The following is a 20,245-nucleotide window of genomic DNA, read 5'->3' on the forward strand; positions in this document are numbered from 1 at the left end:
TTAAGCCAGATAAATACTGAAATCAAAGACTGAATCATATCAGATCTCCCTCCAACACTCAGGCACATGAGGTTCATTACTAAATACATCAGAGAAAGCAGACTTAAAAGTTGATCTACCATCTGTTTGCAAAATCCAAGCAAATTTTATAGGCTTTTCAGCATTTTTAAACATTCTTTAAACATGTTCACAGTCAAGAGTACTCATGATCTTTTTTTTTTCTAATCAGGCTAGGATTTAAACACAATTAACTACACTATAACCACTGTATCTGTTTGCTTTAATTTACAGAGACTGTAAGCACTGGCATCACTAAGCCAGTAAACTGGAATTATTCATAACTGTGCTTAATCCTGAAAACAATGCCAGGCCAGACTTTGGTAACAGGAACAATGGATGGCGATATTTGGGATGTGCTGCTTTTCTTGATTTCACGCTTTCCTTCCCCTTTTCAGTTTGGCCACAACTCTGGAAAAGCAGTGAGGGTCTTCTGAGAAAGATAAGCTTAGGCTGGGACAAGTGTTATCAGGCTGATCAGAACAAAGACAGAGCTTACTTGATAAGGAAAACATAAAGAGCCCAGTTGTTCAGATTCACAAAACAGTGGCTGTGAAATGTGATTCTTCTCTATAAACTTATCTTTCACTCCTAATACTAACAATTTGTCACAAAGTTAAGTCCCACCAATTCTCATCAGCTAATGGGAGAATATGCATACAACACAGCAAAGAAGTTAACCTTACAGCAAGAAAAGAAATACCAAGGAAGCCTACCTTCAGAACCGACTGGTGCAGTTTGTATAGAGAATTAACTACAGCCACGTTCCTCCTCTGCCCCTCTGTGAGTGGTCCAATCACCTGGCTGGCATCTCCTTGCGTAGACAGCTGCAGTAATTGTAGAAGTTGTTAGAACAGTACCGACTCTTTAAAGAGTGCATCACCACAAAATTATACTTAACTAAACTTAGACCATGGCTGAAAGCTATAGGTCTTCCACAGCAATGTTCTTCCATTTAACTCTTGTCTTGATTCAAATTATTTTCAGCTCCAGATAATACAAACTGAACAACAGGTACAAGAACCACGAGACTGCTGTCTCAGCTCCCAAACCACATCGCTCAGACCCAGATCTTTTAGAGATCCCTGGTCCCAGCATAACTTCAACATTATAATCTAAGAGTCAGCTGAAGTCACCTACCCGAGGATGTAGTATAAACTAGCAGCAGCAGAACTGAAAAGGGTATGCTTTCCTATATACCCTCAGTCCTTACTTCTGACAATTATTCAAGCACATCCTTAGAAACACTGTTTCTTTAAATAGATGGCTTACAGCTTTGTACATATTAGTGGCTTGTAAATGAACACAAAGATAGAACTGCGAGGACTAAAATTGCTAATCCTGTCATTAAAAAGAGTTTAATCCATGAATCTTCAAGCAAAAATAAACTAAAAAAAGGGTATTTCTTCATATTTAGACTCCATAAAGCCTGCATTTTTTATCATTACCACAGAAATCAAAGTTCCAGACTGATACATAAATAGCAATTAACTACAGAACAGTCCCGTAAGGATACCACAGCATATGTTTATAATTTAAAACAAAATAAATTCTAATTGGGAAAGAAATGGAAATTTTCTTGTGCACTGAAAGCTGCAGAAGCACAAAGAATTGACAAAAGGCTATGTGAATTCTAGAAGTATGCCTAAATATTACAGCAAGAATAGCTATTAATAGAAGGCTTTACAGAGAGATATGACTAGTTATCTATATTTCAGATACAAAATTAGCCTCCAGTAGACTCCTGAAGATGCCTAGCTCCAGAATTCTCTCAGTGAAAATACATTCAACTCAGTGAATAAGTCATTAAGAGACTTTCATGAAGTGTGTCTTTAAACACAGCTGTAGGTCCTACAGAAAACTCCTAAACTAAAATTAAATATACACTAATAATTGTTTAGAACAAAAGAACAAACATTACATGATTTTTTTTAAGTTATGAGAAACAGTGAATCTTTAATAGTGAAAAACTATTCCTGAACTTCCCACAGCTTCCATTCAGCACAGACACAGAGACCACAAAAGCAAAGTTATCTAGTATTTGCCAGCACTGCTAATAATGAAGTTTTAGACAAGTTTGTGCAGCAGATGGGAACTCAAACTTATTCACAACACTATGGTGATAATAACAGTTCATTTCCCTGGGTTTATTTCAGGATAAATAGGTTTCTGAGGCCTTTCAGAGGGAAAAATCCTTTCCAACCTATCTTTAATTATTTTACATCAGAACGCATCTTTAAACTAGCTGACAAATATATCATCTCAGCATCTTCCTGCTTCCTGATGAGAACAGCCACGTGAGCTACATACATCTGTGTTTCCTTCCTGACATTTCTATTTGACAGACCTAACTGGTCCTAAGAATTTTGCTTCTCATGCTTACAGTTTCACAGACTGGTAACAAAACAGTCATGCACGCAAACAGCTTGTCCACCCAGCTGACCATCCTCTCAGACACAAATAACATTTTTTCCCCATACCTTTTTTAAGCACTGTATGGACTATTCATGCGTATTTTTGCACATTTACAACTAGTTAACATAAAAGACATTAGTAAGACAGTAAAACTTTACATCCTTGTCACTTTCAGTTCCTCAAAGTCTATTGTAAAGGTTTCACAACTTCCTCTTCTCAGGTGTTATGACATTTTCTTAGACATTAGACTGTGTCTCTTCTGCTCGTGAAAAAGCTTAAATGATATCTAAAACCAGTAACAAGGGCAAACAAAACCCTTCTGCAGCAACAAGCAACTCTCACAGTCAGCAATAATGCACAACAGCTTCACAGGCAAAGTCTAAAAATGCCTTAAAAGCAACCATTTCTAAACAATTTCTAAAACTGTTTGCCATATTATATTCCCTTAAATTAATCAAACTGAACTTTGACAACCAGACGTGTTGATTGCTTGTTTATGATAAAATCACTGGTCCCAAACAAACAGGCTTGGAAAACTTGACTCTTGTAACGAGTAGCAGGAACTGGGCAGCACAGGGCTCCCTAGGACCACTTCCTCTGAAAGTGTGTCATGAGAACACCTGGTACTTACATGGGTAGGGGTGCCCTACCACCATGGGAACACGCGGTACCTAAATGGGTCGGTGTGCCCCACCATCTACAGAAGAAGTCTCAGGTGGTGGTTCCCATCTCTTGCTGCCACCACAATGATTTCTATGACCTTGCCTTGAGGCAAGAAGGTTCTGCACTGACTGTGTCCAACAAGGTTCATGTACATACACTTTGTCACTGCCATGTACCTGGATTTCGGGTAGTTTACCATTAATCCAATATTTCAATGCCTCAGACTGAATTCTTGACACCTCTAATATCTATTGTACAATCATGCATCCAGGTAGGAAAATGCTATTGTTATGTCTCCCCAGTTCCAACAAACCACGCTTATGCTGGCCCATTTAATTTAGACACAAATCACTGCTCAGTTTATCTTCCATCACACCAGGTTTTATCAATGATACACATTCATCACTCTTATTTATACAGCAAGTACTTTTGAAGTTCAGTGCAGAACACAGCTTATGTATTTAAGCCCAGTGGTAATGTAACTCTCCTGTTATCTGCCCACTGGGGATTGCACTATGAAAATAGGTTAAGTCAAGTAAGCGTGAAGCCTAACCGCATCCACTCAGATGAAAGACAGAGTCAAAGGGCCTTCTTTTTTGAGGGCACTGGAGACAAAATGTGGTGTCTTTTTAATCAGTTCGATTTATCCAGAAATGTAGAAGGCCAGATGGGTGAATTCATGCTCAGCAGAAACAGGGAGGACAGGAGGGGTGACAATCCAAAATCAGAATCTATTTTGGGAAAGAAACAGTTAAGAGACAAAGCGTAGCTGAAGGACCAGATCCCCATCTCTAGGGAACTGTCAGTCACTCTGCAAGTTAGTCTGGCTTGAGGCTGCTAACTGAAAACAGGAAAATAAGCCCTGCTGAAGCCAGACCTGAATAAGCAGTAAGAACAAGGACTGTAACTGTTCCACTTTTCTGTATTTGTCTTTAAGTATAGCAATTGATTTCTTACACTCTTCACTTTAGTTGGGTAAACTGCTTCTGCTTTTACCTCAAACCCTGCCTACTATTAACAACACCCATGAGCAGCAAAGCACAGGCACCCTATGCCCCAGGCAAGCAGCAATTTTAGAATGGGTTACATCTGTATGAGCTCCCTTTGCCAACATCAGCTACCAGCACTCCTTTGCATAGACCTGATTTGGAAATATGCCTTGAAAATAACTAGATCTGGATTTTACATTTTCTATGTTTAATACCTAAGTACAGACATACAATTTGACAGCATGAATTGGATCTCACATGTTGAGACATGTGCTGTGATGAGATTCCTTTGGGTTTAAATTCTTGTTTTCACCATGAAGCAGGGAATGCAGAATTTAGATTGGGATGTGCATCAAAAGATCAGTTCTCCCTTGAGTTATAAAAACCCACTGAGTTTGTCTTTTTCTTGTAGAAAAGCTCAGACTATTGATACATCTTTTCCTATAATTTGTTTAGTGTTTCAAAGTTTCTAACTTCCCATCTTCCAACAGGTGGTAGCTCAGAGGAGACACTGATTTGTGAGCTGGTTTGTTACCATTCCCTTCACAGACTAAACATTCTGTGAAAAAGCTCAGTTTCACACTAAGTAACTGAGATCATGTGTGCATCCCTATTGACAGTTTTGGAGAACTCCATTTATGCTCTACTCCAAAACAGCCTCAGCAAACCCACTCTCTAAAAAGCAGGAATTAGCATCATAATTTAGGAGTACAGAGAAGATCTTAAAGTAAGACAAAAGTAGCGCTGCTCTAACTCTAGTATCATGAGACTAATGTGTTTTGATAGCACAAATTGAACTCCAATTGTCAAGCTGACATTTGCAAGAATAAATACATTCCTAATAGAGGCAGCTGATGTGGCCATACCTCTGGCAGAAAGCAATCAATCCATCTGGTACCTGGCCTCCTGCCTGATCATAACAACTTAAAAAGCACATAATCCATTTACAGAATTTCTGAGTCAATAGGGCTTGGCCCTGGGATTTCTCCCATAAGCTACAAATAATTGGGATGATTTACTGTTAGGTTTAATGCTTTCCATATGGCAGAAGGAGTCTTTCATAATCTCTTTCCACCTAAGAAACACAAATTTTACTAGAATCAGTTTCCTATTTTTTGTAAAAACATGACACTGTCAGCAGAAAAATACCTCACAGTGTGAACTCCACTGGCTGTGTCACCTATTGGCTATTTAGAGGACAATCTGCAAAAAGAAGAGTCATAATTTAGGGGTTCAAAGTGTAGGATTTGAATGAATGTGTTGGGGCAAATGACGTCCTTGACTGAGGCAGATAAAATAAAACCAATATTCTGCCTTAAAAAGAAACCCAAACCACCAAAATCAAACAAACACACAAAAATCCCACAACAAACAAACAAACAAAGAAAACCAACTAAAATTTAAGAATTTAAGAATAAGTCATAAATAAGAATTTATGTATTTGGAATGACTTGTAATATTTGCAAGAAGAAGAAATATTTCAATACATGAGGAAAGCTGTGAGCTCAGGCAATAACCTAATATGTACATAAACCCATATATATTGCACTATATTGCACCCTCAGGGCATTCTTACAGCTTCCAGAATATCTTTTTTCTTTTTTTTTAATTTTGTACTGTAGAAAAGGAGCTTCATGGTGAAGCTTTGGTCAAAATTTTTTACCAAATGCTCCCATTATTTTGGGAAGAAAAATTTGAGGGGACTGTTAAGTCCTTGACCAAGAAAAAAGACCAAACATCATGGTCACACTATTCACGCTAGAATAACAGCAACTGTCAAACTGCTCCCTCAGGGGTATTTCCGTTCTGTTTTTCCTTCCTTCCTTTTTTAATATTTTCAAAATCAGAAGAAATGGAAGGAAAACAGCAAATGGTCTTTCTGTAACACGAAAGATCGATCTCTAAACCTTTGAATTACCTGAGAAGAAAAGCACTGTATAAACAATCAAAAGTAAGTAATGGTTCATTGTCCTTAAATACTGAGATGCTTTAAAACAACTCTGCTATCAGAAAGCACCTAACCCAGTTCCTTTGAGGAATCTCAGAGAATCCTAAGCCTGAACCACTCAGAATCGTTTCTCAACTTCCAGAAACTACGACCCTTGTATTTGACAGTTTTTCAGACTCAGGTTTACCCAGCTAGCCCAAGTCTGAGAAAGATTTCAAGGATAATGTGTGTTGATCCTGATACCTCTGACTGTAAGAGTGTACTGAATTTTTCATGCTTGCCAAATGAATGTCTGAATGATTAACTATATTTTATATGTCATCCCAATAGCTCTTGGTCTACTGAGAACTACTGAGAATGCACCTTCAGAAGTGAAGAGCAGGTATCCATCCCCAAGACATATGAGACGGGTCCAACATGATGGGGTGATATTCACCTACACATAAAAAATGTAATTAACTTATTTAATTGCCATCTGCCTTTTTTTGTATCATATCCAGGCATTAACTGAGATTAGAATACTTCTACCCTGCAGAAGGTCATACAGCTTTACATTGTCCAGCTCTAATTAAGAGCTGATCCAAAACTGCAAAATTCCAAAGCCATTACCATATCAACATATATATAACTAAATCTATTTCTGAATCACAGAATTCAATTTGGTATGAAATAACTTAGATATAATGCACTATAACAAAATACTGTGCAGGTTTTTGCAATCTTGCTTTTTCTACTTCTTAGTAGAATTACATGCTAGATCTAAAGATGTCTTTTAAACACTTTCCCAGAAAGATAAAATGAAGTACATTCATGCTCAAAACCAGCCTTTAATGCTTGGATGATTTTTTTCTGGAGTTTAGCCAGTATCTCTTTATAAAAAAAAGTAAAGAATCGCACATTTGTTATGTGAGTCACGATCTAACCAGCAAAAGACAACACGAGAATGAAGAAAATGTTTCATGAAGTTATTTTTTAATGCAATTTTCTCCTCTAGATTTTTTCCATTTTTTAAAGTTAAAGTTAAAATACTTTTTAAAGTGACTTATCAGCTAGACATTCCTATGTATTTTCTGACCAATATAACCAGCCTCCTAATGACTGTTTGAACAAAACTCCTCTGATCTTTCCATTAAAAAAAGTAATTACAAAACCTTAAATGACTTATTATTTTTAAATTAGACCTACTGCCATCTTTAGCTTTTATTACAGTACAGTGAAATAGTAATTATTCTGAAATTATTTTAGTATATAATAGCCTCCCACGTATTCTATTTAAATACCTATTAATGAATTCTTTTAATGTGCCAAATATCAAATTCATATTTTGGGGGTCTCTCATTTAAATAGCATAGATACAAGTTTTTCAATGACAGTAACACCATGTCTTCAACATACTGGTATAATACAATTAATTCACATTATCTCCAAAAGAAGTGAGGAAAATACGATCCTTCACCTAACTTACACCATTGTAACAGACCCATTATTTACAGAAAACCTTTTCCAAAGTGTCATTTCACTACAGTTCTTGATGATTTGTGAGCCTATTCCGTTTCATACTTCCATCCAAAGTTCACAACATTCAACATTTAGACAGGAGGACTAGAAACATTTCCCTGGAACTGTCAGACAAATCTCATTGTTAGAAGATGTCCAGAATAGTGATTCACCCACAAACGAAAGCTCACAATTCAGTATAACACCACTTAATCTGAGACATGAATTCTTATAAGATCACATAGTAAAAAGGGCAATCAGAAATTCACTTTATATCATTACAATAAGAATTCATCATGCTTTTCAATTCAAAACTATCACAGGTCTCACAAATTCGATCGAGTTTAAATCTGGTGCCAAAATTCCAGTGTATGAACAGGATCTTCCCTTCACTGGAAGAATCTAATTCCAGGAAATCTTTTCTCTCTCCCTCTCCACCCAGAAAAGATTCAGAAAATATTCCTATCTCCATGACACTCAGAGAAAACTAAGAACTGATGCATCTCATCCAACTGTTATATCATTTTTTATTTATCATTTTAGCTTTTAAATCTCATTTTTCCTTGCGTTCTTGCTTTTCTGAACATTTTCACTGATTGAACCAAGATGTTTCAATATAGTCTCTGGATCAGTTATAATACACTTAGCCTTTTAGATTCTGGACAAAAAAAATGCCATTCATATTGCTCATCATCTAAATAACCCACTGAAAACAGCTTATTTAAATCTTCATTCCCCTGATCAAGCATGACAGACACTTTTTCTTCTATAAATGACATTATGAAAATTCCTTGTAAAGATGCTGTCTCTTTCTCACCTCAGAGTTTAAGATGAATCAATTGTTATCTTCCTATTCCACCTGGCACTCTAGCATTTTCTTTCCTTTACTGCAACAAGGTTTACAAGGCAAGGAGAAGCATTAATAAATTAGAGGTTGTTTTTAAACAGTAAAAATATAACCCAAAATCACAGCACATTTAATTGTCATCTCAGGAAGAGAGATCCTGGAATATCTGTGAAGCCATGGCATGATAGAATTCTGCTTCCAAAACTATGACACCAAAACCAAACAGCAGACTGTTTGCTATTGACTATATCAGATGAACCATAAACCCACAAAGAAATGATGAAAAATATCAAGACTCATCTGCCACAATATCACAAATCGTTATGATGACGGGATGGATGTGCAGAAAGTTGAGATCTATTTTAAACCTCAGTAATTACAAAGTAGTTTTGAAACATACTCAAAGGATAAGAAGATAAAATCTTTTTTGAAGAAAATTTGAAAGACAAAAATAAATTTTCTAGTTGTGAGAAGAACATGTGCTGTTTTCACACAGTTTGCCTCTTTAAACTCAAAAAATCTCCCAAATAATCTATTCCAACCCATTCTGAATGGCTAGCTAGGGGACCAGAGACATTTAATAAGGAGATATTAACTCTGAATATCTACTAGAAGTGGAAAATTAAGAAGATCATTATGGGTAACTGCAAAAGATTAAGCCACCCGAGCAGCATTAAAGAACACAACAGTAGCTGATGATGTAAGTAATGCAGAATTTGGAATCTTGCACCTGCAAATCACGAGTTCAAATATAAACTGTATTGAAGGACAATGAGAGATGAATTGCTTGTCTCAGTTTCAGCCCTAGTGCAAAATGAGCTTTTATCAAAATCCTTGTAATATATCATGGATTGACAATCTTACTTGAAGCCTCAGGAAGGAGACCTGTGATTGAAAAGGTCTGAGAGAAGAGAAAATCATCTTTAAAAACGATTCCTACAGAGCAGAGACAGAGCACAATGGCAGGATAATGCACTGAGCCATACAAGTTTTGTGGGCAATACTAAAAATAATTTAAGAACAACTGCAGAGAGCTGACTTTCCATTGTATATATTTTGATGCTAATCTTATGTAATGCATTTGGTGCTGATCAGCATTACAAAGATCTGTGCTCTAAAAATATCTGAACATGACAGATAGATAGATGCTCCTCAGCCTATATCTCCATCCATCACATTCACTAAAAATAGAACATTAAATTACAGAAGGGGTTGGTTGCACTGGCATCCAAAAAGATGTCATCTGAGTTGGCTCACAGAAATATGTGGCTACCCGAGGGAAGTGTTGAACTCCTGAAAAGACTTAATACCCAAGAGTTTTCTTGCACCCCTTCAGCAGTATCTGGCGTTATTGACTAGTCACAACACCACAGACAACTGTGCTCTTTTCAAGGCTTTCAGTACTACTTGAAAATAAGTTGAGTACAGCTGACAAGCATCACAGACAGAAAAACGTGTTTAGAAAAGCATATCCTTTGAAGCTCTGGCAATCTACAAAAATCTTAAGACCAAAAACAATGTTCCTGTAGAAGCATTTCCTAACTTTTGCCTTACAGAGATTTATTTACATCTGAAATAAGAAAGTATGAATTCCAGATGCAAGAAAAATATCACCCCGATCTGTCAGCATTTTAAGCTTCCTCTTGAACAGATTTTGCATGTTGCTCTCGTTCAGTCTCATTCACATACTGGCTATACCCATGGCAGTAAATTGAACAGCGCCGGGAAAGGTTCCTGGATCTGGCACATGGACATCTGTACCACTGTTAGGACAGTCATTAGCAAGTTTGTGGCCTGCACCAACAACTCTTCTCCCAAATAATCTCCATCCACGGCTCACGAGAGGCAATATTGCAGAGGCTGTCCCCAGTAGGACACTGGCAGGCAGCCACATGCTCTGGGGAAGAGAAGCCCTGCCAGCTGCAAGGCAGGCTGCCCTGCACATGCTGGCCATGGTGCCCAGCACTGTCCTGGCACCTGCTGCTCACTAGCACAGACAGTACTGTTAGTCCCATGGTGGAGACTGAGAGGGTTCACAGCTAAGACGGCAAATTAAGTCCTGAGTGTCAGTCATAAACCTTTACTGACCTTGTACTCTCAACTGAGAGGCAGACATTAGCATAAACATCAGGGTGACAGTGTGAAGCAATTTAATACACAGCTTTTCTGCAGCTAGAAGAGACGTGCTTTGCTGGTCCTTGAAGTGAGGCCAACACTACTCAGAACAAGCCTCAATGATACAAATTTGCCTTCAGACAAGATGAGACCAAGCTCATTTATTTACTCACATTTACTGTTCTGAGGACAGTTACATGTTTTTCTTTCCACACCTATATGCTGTATTAAAAGCAAATACAGGCCATTTGGGGACAGAGTGATGAGGATACATCAGCATTGGACTCCAATGGAAGGGTTCAAACAACAATGACTTGTTAAGGTTTTCTACTTCTTATGCTCCTTTTTGCTATTTACTTTTTTTAAACAATAATGCACTAAAAAAATCTGTCATCAAGTACATATTACTCATCATTATGACAGATACTACTTTACAATAACATAGTCCCAGTTACAATATTTAGTACCAGTTATTGAAAAGTAGACCTCAGTAAACCCTCAGAATAAATAAACTTTAGAAATAATGTATAATAGTTTTAATCATAGAATTTTAATGTCAGAGTCACTTTGCATTTAAACATTAATCCAGTTAGATATTCAGAAGTGTTTTACAAGACCTGAAATCCAGTTTCACCATCGCATTGAAAAACAATATCAGGCAAACTCAAAACTTCTCAGTTACTTCCCAAGAAACTTTTTGTACTTGGCAGAGTACCTGCATATTACTTCTTATGTTAATGCTCTAGTACTCTGTGACTGGCACACTTTCTAAAACCATGTATAACATTACATAACTCAGATATATTGTTAAGTAAATGCAAATAGATTTCAATATACTACTGAGATCCAGGATAGTGAGAAAGAGGCTGACTACTCTCTATTACTGATTTCAGCTGATGCTGATTTCTCCCCTCAAAACAACCCAGAATCTAAAAACCTCATTCACCAAAGAAAAGCCATACAGATTTCTTTGTGTCCCAAGTGTATAGTGGTCCACTGCTCATGAGATCAGAACAGCACATTCTCTCTCATTTTGCCTTTTGATATGTCTGGTACCAGAGGTCTTCCATCTGTGCATCAGTGTCCTACCCTTTGAGGATATGGGACAATTATTTGAAGCTTGGTGTGGGGAGTCTGATTTTTGAGGCACTTACGTCTTTTCTTCAACCTCAGGATTCCCTTCTACTACTGGGCCTTTAGCAATTTAACTTTGAAAATTTAACTTTGAATGTTTAAAGAGTACAGATTTAGATTAGATATTAGGAAGAAGCTCTTCACTATGAGGGTGGTGAGACCCTGGCACAGGAGGTCAGGAAAGAATTCTTCAAAATACCAGGAAGGCCTGTGCTCTTTGCATAGTGCTTAAAAACTTCCAAGTGGCTTACGCTAGGCAAACCTGGTATCAAAAAGTCCCACAACTACTGCCCAGGATAAAATCCTCATGAGAAGCCAAGCGTCTATCATGAGCTGTCAGCAAAGGACAGATTAGTAGCTCTCCCAGAGCTCCGCCCAGAACCTGTATTTCAGGCCTCCGCTTCATTCATCAGCTTCTGTGAGATGTATGACACAAGTCCGACCACATTTAGTTAAGGGAGTAAAAAATAAAAAAATTCAAAATCTCTATTTCCTTCCTCCCTCATTACACCCATTCTCCTTCTCCATCTTCTGAGTGCTTCCTCTTCATGATTGCTTACAAGTCTGACAGTGGGAAAGATCTCCCTTATATCATCTGCCTGCAGCCTCTTGTCTGTTGGAAAGATCTCTTCTTTAGACAAACTTCTCTGAAACATATTACTCCATAAAACACAATATTCCGTATTTAGGAACCTCTCCAATTATAGGCAATCACAGCTCCCACTGATTTTAGCCTTAAATACCCTAACCTTAGGATAAATCTGCCTTGGATGATATGGCCATGCAGATTCTTGCTTTGCCTGTACTTCAAGAAGACATGAATTTGCTCTGCTCACACTCCAGGCTGAATGAGTGTGCTATACTCAGCAAGGTTCCAAAGCTGAGCTGGTCACCCTGGCTTGAAGTGAAGCTAAGATGTGCCCTGCCATCTTAGCACAGCAAAGTGAGTCTGCGTTTGCCTCAATCATATCATTATATATCCACATATAAAAATGTTTTTTAATTTGATCCACTAGAAGTTGCCAGCATAATCACCCCACCTGCTATTGAAAAGCAAGTGGGCAAATTGATTTTTACAAACCTGCCTCTGCAAATCATGCTTTGCTTGTTTATTGGCCAAAAGACAACCAGGCCCCTTTGTCTCTTATGGTGATGCTTTATAAGCCAGAGGAGGCAGCAAGACAGCCTCCACAAGACAGGAAGGATTGCTGTGGGACTCTGATTGCAGCTAATAGAGACAGTCTTGACAGGATGACTGTAACTCTATGGAGGAAACTAGTAGAGGTGTCCAGGTTCAAAAAGTAGTAAAATTGCATATTCTCTAAACAGCTGCATTTTCACATTCATGGCACAACGCATTTCATCTATGTGCATTTGGTGGGTGTGTTAGTGTATTTCAATCCACCCACATGCCAAGCTGAGCAGAAATAGCACAAAAGTAAGAGAACATACAGTACTTACATTCAGGTAACTAAAATCATCACTATAAAAGCAGAAAGAATGCCACAAAAAACCCAACAATAAATATTGTTTTAAATAGTCCTGTGCTGGGAAGGGCTCTTCCATCTTCAATCTCTATGAGGACAATGGATCTTGCAATTGTTTTTTCTGTTTTTTGGCAAAACTATGCATTTTCGTAAACTTTCAGGGTGTTTAACCCTCAATGTTTCCTTACTTCCTTCTGCAAGACATCCAATTCTAAGTATCAGTAAGAGAAATAGCTCTAATTAACAGGCAAACCAAAACATAATGATTATAAAGTAGCAACGAAGAGATTTTTAATTATGAGAAAAAACACATTTCCATTACCTTTAAAATTCACTTTAGTAAATGACAAAACTACAGGTAATTAACTGGGGAAATACAGTTTTGTCTCATTTTCAATCCACAAGTAACTATCATTTTAATTTTTATACAAATAAATGAGAAATCTGACTTAGAGTAGCACATGAACAAAATCAAACATGAATTTGAAAGACTTCTGCAACCAACCAGGCATCTTTTCCAAAAATTGACAGCCGAAATCTGTTCATTTCTTATTATGGAAGATTACAGCAGAGAATTACCTTAGAGCAGTGGTCTTCAAAGTGGGGTGTGTGCATCACAGGTACTATGCAAGACAATCCACTGGTGTGCAGGAAGAAAATATCAGAACTATAAACACTATAAACAGTGTTTATAAATCATAAATAAATAAGGGAGTGCATGCTCAAAAAATTTATACAGATGGGTATGCATGACCAAAAAAGTTTAGAGACCACTGCCCTAGAGGATCCTGCCATGCAATTACTGCTGCCATGTCAAAGGCATCTAATGAAGATGTTGGTGAGATGCAAGCTCTCTTTTATACCTCTTCTTAACTCTCAGTTATAGAAATGGGTAAAAATTTCTCTAGGGTGCAGATCCATGAGCTCCTGTCTTTTGTTAAGCAGCATGGATTCTCAAAAAACCCCCACAATTACTCAACTTTTCTTTGTTTTCAGGAAACAGAGCTTACTGGTTTCTCATGAATCTCTTCCCTCCACTGTGCTTATTGTCAACATTTGATGAAAGAGCTAATATTCCTTATGTGGTCAGTTAAACATGTATGTGTCAATCAAGACAGGCAATTTTAGGTATTTGGGAATGGATGACCCCTCTGGAAACCACTTAAACCAAGGAGATAGCTTAGTGGTCTTTTGTGTCTGGGCTACCTCACTTGTATGAAAAAGTGGCTAGTGAACAAAATCTGGCTCAGTAAGCCCCTGTTATGGTAAAAAGCAAGCGATGGATTACAATGTGCAAGCATGGAAGAGGAAAAATTTGCTCTTAACCAAAACACGATGATCACATTTGTTAATCTCTCTTCCAATGTGGAATGAGAAGAATGTAGAAATGGTAACTAAACTGAAATCTTGCAGTGTCTGTAATCACTATGAAGATGATTAGGCAAAATGTGAATAAGAAGAGACAATATAATAATGGCAATGGAGAAAACGTACCAAGCAACCTTCCTCAGCACCACCTAACAAAGCACAAGATGGGTGGTGAAGCTGAAAGATAATACTCTTAAATTAACAGAAATATTGTTTTTTTTCATTTAGCACAATGTATAATTATCCCTTCAACCTCTATGGTAAGAACATCTGAGTGAAATTAGAACAATAATTTTGAATGCTTCATGGCATACACCAAAGCACATCAAGCATCAGCAAGCAGTTAGCTAAAGATTCACCCAACAGCTGAATATATCTATCTACTGCTCACTAAGGGTTATTTATATCTTCCCTGAAATCATTTGAACTGGTTAATACAAGAATAGATCTCAGGCACAGCAACAGCTAGTTCTTGGTGAGGGGAAAGCTGAAAACCAAAAGCCAGCAGTGTACGAAGTCACAAGTAACACGAACACATACTTTGGATTCACAGGAAGAGGCCATTTTACTTTACTTGTTTTTGCTTTAGTACTACATGCACAGATTTCTAGATGCTGATTTTACTCACATGTAAAATCTTTGCGTCTTGAATAACATCTTTCTTAATATTTGTCCTAGCTAAAGCTAACTGGAGAAACAGCAATGACATCTCAGTGAACTGCAATCTCTTTTGTTCTGCAATTGAGTAATAAAACCCCTGACATTAGCATGTCAACATCTTTATGACTGTAAATTTCATTTTTTCACCATTCAAATCTACCTGCAATATTACAACCACATTAAAAAAAAGAATAAAACCTTAATGACTCTTAAATGCAACCCCTACACAATCTTCCTTCATTGAGAATTCTGAGATTTTATTGTTTACTTTTAATTTGGAAGAGAACTAAATTGTGATCTCCTCCAGGAAATTATATTTCCATCTTTAGCATTGCTCTACAACAGCCATCAGAAATTAGGTATCTGAACGGAAATGTTACATGGTCACCCTTCTCAGCTTTAAAAAGCTATCATTGCAGGCTGGATTGCAAGACTGAATGAAGATTGCATTCTTGGCTACACCGCTAAAACATACTGAAATAGTGCTGTCTAACATAGCTCCTGTTCTACCTATGGTACACATTTCAGGCGCAATCTGTCTGTCCAAAAAACAGGTACAAAAGGAAGTTAAAATGTTCTAGATTATAGCCACAGGGCTGGTGTTAGCATGACACGTGCCAAGCGGGAGAGCCATGCCCTTCTGGAGAGCGAGATGGAAGACAGGCATGATGTTTTAGCACTTGAAATACTGCACTAGACATCCATGCCTTGCAATTGTGTTGAGCCCTTCCAGGTCTTAATTTTGTAACAAGTATACCAGTAAGGAGAGAAAAAAAGTACTAAACCGTAGCTGTGCAGTACATAGCTGATACTGCTTTACAAGTTGCAGGTATGTTCCTAAAGGACTTTCACAGTCATTCTGCCAGTTTGACTAACCCTGTCAGTTTTTCAGTTTCTGGTTTTATTTTCAGCCACCAAATTCAAGTTCAGACTCCCTCTTTACTCCTGCATTCCTTTAGTTTAAGGTCAGCTAATACAAAGGCACAAATCGTACATTTGTCAGCTTATTTCTCCATATCCTTTTTGTTTTTTTCAGGGTTTCTTAAGAATTTGCCAGCTGGCTGATTACAAAATGATGTACACTTCTGACCAAGCCATTGGGCAGGTTCAAACTCTAACAAGAGACGATGAGCACAAGAGACCCTGGTGCTTTCACAGTTACAGCTGATGTGTCTTTTTTCTCCCAGCTGAATGCCACTATTTGACACTACACTCCATGACAAACAGAGACATGAGTGTAATATTTTTTATTCATGATGACTCTTGCAACCTAAAAATCCTGATTTCTTTCAGGAGCAAATCTCACTCTGAAATTATGGAGCTATGATTCAATGCCTTTAAAGGAAGGCCCAACTTAAGCACTATGCTCGTAACATATAGCAAAATAATGTAAACACATATTTTTATTTTAAATATTCTTTATGGCCTTCATGACTGTTTCACCTACATTGCTCTTCCATACACCAGTTTGCAGACTCCCAATATAGTTCATAGAACACATGCAGTAAACAAGGTATGTGTTACTGAATTTCAGTGTTTGTCAAGCTATTCATGCACACTAGGTTTCTCAGGGGTAAACAGAGCCCGTACTAACTTAATTGCTGCAACATTTTGTAGCAAATCGTTACAAAAAATTGCAAGCAAGCACCTCTCTTTAAATGAAACATACAGCAAATGAAATGTCACTGGAGTCTGAGTTTACTTTCAGAATTGATGTTGTTTAAATGAAAACCTTGTTTGCAAATACAAGTAGTTAGTCATTTGTTGTGAGTCTGCATATTGCAAAAGTTAATTTTCATCTCTTCATAAAAAAGCATTAAAATTTCTGCAACAGACTTAATAGAAAAATTGCTGATCATGAAAATTATTTTTGCATATGACAGTGACATTCACTGTGCTATCCGCTGGCTTTTGGGGAATCCTTATCCAAAGGATAAGGCTTTGGGGTTCCTTCCTCTACTCAGTTTAACACTAGATAACAGTGCATGGCAAATGACTGGAAGCATTTGACAGATGCAAGTAAATCAAGGGTCAGTTAAATATAAGGCAACAAATAAATATATGGAAAAAATGTCCAGATTTTAACACCATAAAGACAATATATCATGTAACTGATGGAATATCAAACACTGGCAAATATTAAAATGAATTGAATGGTTTCATTTTTGCTTAACAACATCTATGGTTTTGATTTTTTTAAATTCATATGGCAAATTCAATTTTGAGTGATACAAGTTTTACTCTTTTCAATAGACTGTGTTTATCTGAAGGCAGAATTTAACTGAAACTGTTTCCAAACATGATGAAAAGCCAATTCCAAGCTTTTGTCTATCTAGATTGTTTTACTGTTATGTTGTAAATCTGCAAAAATCAGAACATTGGACATTGAAAAACTAAAGTTTTGAGAAATCTAAAATTACTTACAAGCTGCTCCGACTTTACACCGTAGAGCTGAATGGTCTTTGCAACATTTTTTGCCACAGCTAAACTGAGGTCTGGATCAACAGCAGCCACATTCAGCTCACTGGAAGCAAAGATTACAAATCTTAAATAACAACTGAACAATGATGTATTTAATGGATAAAGAAATAACTATGAACACGAAGTTACATGGCATGTCAATTTAGAGAGAGTAGCACATACAACCAAGTCTTTCTATGCACTGTAATTCAGTTTACAATTTAACAAGTCACTTGGGAATTTTATCTGCAGTGTTCCTATTCTAGTAAAAATGAGCAAAGTTTAGGAATGACACTTCAGTATGAAATCACTATTAGTAAGCCATTCAAAAATATTGACTGCAATTAACTACATTCAAGCTTTGGCAGCAGCCTTCAAACATTACAGGTGAATACACAGTCATTCAACTCTGGAATTACATGAGCTGCGCAGAAATACCCAGGGGACACCTTAGCTTGACACGACTAATAAGCCGTGTTTTAGGCAATCCTTTATAGTAACAGAGGCCCCAGAGGAATGACAGAGAAAAAACGGAAGAAGGAAAAGAATTCTAAATTACTTCTAGTATTTCTTGTTCATGGACTGACACCCCCCACACACCCCATCCCCCCCATCTCCATCATTTGGGACTGCATTCACAAATGCTCTCCTGAAAATAGACAAGTACAAGGGCCATCATGTTGCTATGGATAAGATTAACCTCTCCGAAGACCGGAGAGACCCTAGGCACCTTGACATAGGAATAATCACCTCTGAGAACTCCACAGGGCCCCAAACATCATTAGCTAAAGGTCACTCTGGAAAACTCAGCTGAAATTTCATTCTTTTCATGTTGTTTTCCCTTCTGCTCTGCAAAGAGCAAAACAGCCATCAACAGCCACAACAACAGGCATGTTCTGAGCATCTGCAACTCCCAGTCACAAGTACAGCGTCAGTATTTAACAACACACACACATTCACAACAGTCAATACTGCCCATCATTTTCAGACTGCATTAAACAGAGTAGTCCTTACCAAAACCTTACGAGAAAAAATACACCACTTGTAATTAAGTATCTCATTTTACAAATGCTACCTGGAATAATAGTCTTTACCTATTATTTTGCTGTTTCGCTCTAACAGAATATTTACATTAGGTATTTATCAATTGCAGGCAAGCAACTATCATCTTCCCTTTGACACAGTCAGAATAACAAAGATACCAGACATTCGCAATATATGTTAAGTTTCTCTTCCTGATGTTTTATAAGCTTAAACAGTAAAACCTAAATTAAAAATTCAGTTATGCAATAAAAACAAAATAAAAAAAAATCTATAATAAACTATAAGTAATAAAAAAGAGGTAATTATGCTGCTGTATTCAGCTTTGATCCAGCCTCACTTTGAATACTGTGTGCAGTCCTGGACCCCACAATTAAGAACCAGTTTCAAAACTAAAGAGTAATCAACCTTTTACTGATGAGGAAGTCTCATTTCTAAAACTGTAACTTATGAGAAAAAAACATGCTGAAGATTACATTTTGCAATGTATTGTATGTGCATACCTGGCTATAGTTTTAATGATGCTTTCAAGCTCATCAGAAGAAGGAGGATTTCGACCTCCAGGAGGGAAGACAAGATTGATGGGGTCAAAGAGTCGAGATAAGGATTTTGACAAATAAGCAGCTTCATACTGTTGCAGTGAATCTTTCAAGGCCTTTTCTGGACTGCAGGTATAAGACAGAATTATTACATTTTAAATTAAAATACACAATAGCACTGAATCTTTCCAGACCACAGAAATGTCACAGTTTTGAACCTGGCTTTTCTTTCTGCTCTTTAAACTTATGCATTTGAAAAGATTTTAACAGTGTGTAAAACCTTGCTTTTCACTTGAACCATGTAGTAAGTGTAATGTAAAAACATGACACAAAGTATAAAATAGCTATTAAAAAATATAAATGTACCTCCTGCAGTACTTATGTGTATAGAAAGCTTCAAACAGAAAGACTCTTCTTAAACTTACCTTTAATAAGCTTTAGTCTTTAGTATTTCTACTTTTGGAAAAAAGTAAGCAGTAGCTCTCTCAAACATTTTACCTCATTATTAGAAGTTTGATGAAACAAACTTTGCTTCCATTCAAGTGACTAAGTCTCCCACTGACTGCTCAGGAACGTATTTAAGCTAATACAAATTTCACATAAAATACTCATTTTATCTTACGTAAGTCTAGAAGTTCTAATAGACTTGATGAGCCTGTTTCTGTTTGATCTTTCTGATATCCACCGCTCAGATCATGTTTCTCCTACAATGTATACACATAACTGTGAACCATAACAAACTGAGCATTTGCCATGCTTCAATGATTGTGGTATAATTAAGAGAAAGCTACTGCTACACATACAAAACTGAATTTTCATCATTCTGCTTCTTTTTCTCACCCAAAGAGACAAAAAGGTAAAATTAACTCAAAGTCAGGGACCTCGTGAAAGATGAGGCAATCCAACACTGTTAATTGTATAACCCAATGACAATCCTACAGCTCTAAAATAGTATCAAAGCAATAACTGTAAGAGGGAAAAAAAGCCTTTAAAATTTTCCCGCTCTGACAACCTGAATTACACTA

General features: G+C 37.1%; 1 protein-coding gene across 2 annotated transcripts in view; it reads right to left on the reverse strand.

Annotated features, from left to right (window-relative positions):
* Positions 1-20,245, reverse strand: part of COG5 (component of oligomeric golgi complex 5) — a 192,077-nt gene that overhangs the window by 25,345 nt on the left and 146,487 nt on the right. For both annotated transcript variants that reach the window (XM_062638283.1, XM_062638282.1), the window contains 3 exons: positions 19,185-19,346; positions 17,605-17,704; positions 774-884 (listed from right to left, as the gene is read on the reverse strand). In XM_062638283.1, coding sequence (XP_062494267.1) covers positions 774-884; positions 17,605-17,704; positions 19,185-19,346 — 373 coding nt within the window. The remainder of the gene's footprint in view (positions 1-773; positions 885-17,604; positions 17,705-19,184; positions 19,347-20,245) is intronic.

Source organism: Pezoporus occidentalis, unplaced genomic scaffold, assembly GCF_034315485.1.
Source record: "Pezoporus occidentalis ecotype Australia unplaced genomic scaffold, CSIRO_AGI_Poc_V1 ctg56, whole genome shotgun sequence".
NCBI classification, from domain to species: Eukaryota; Metazoa; Chordata; class Aves; order Psittaciformes; family Psittacidae; genus Pezoporus; species Pezoporus occidentalis.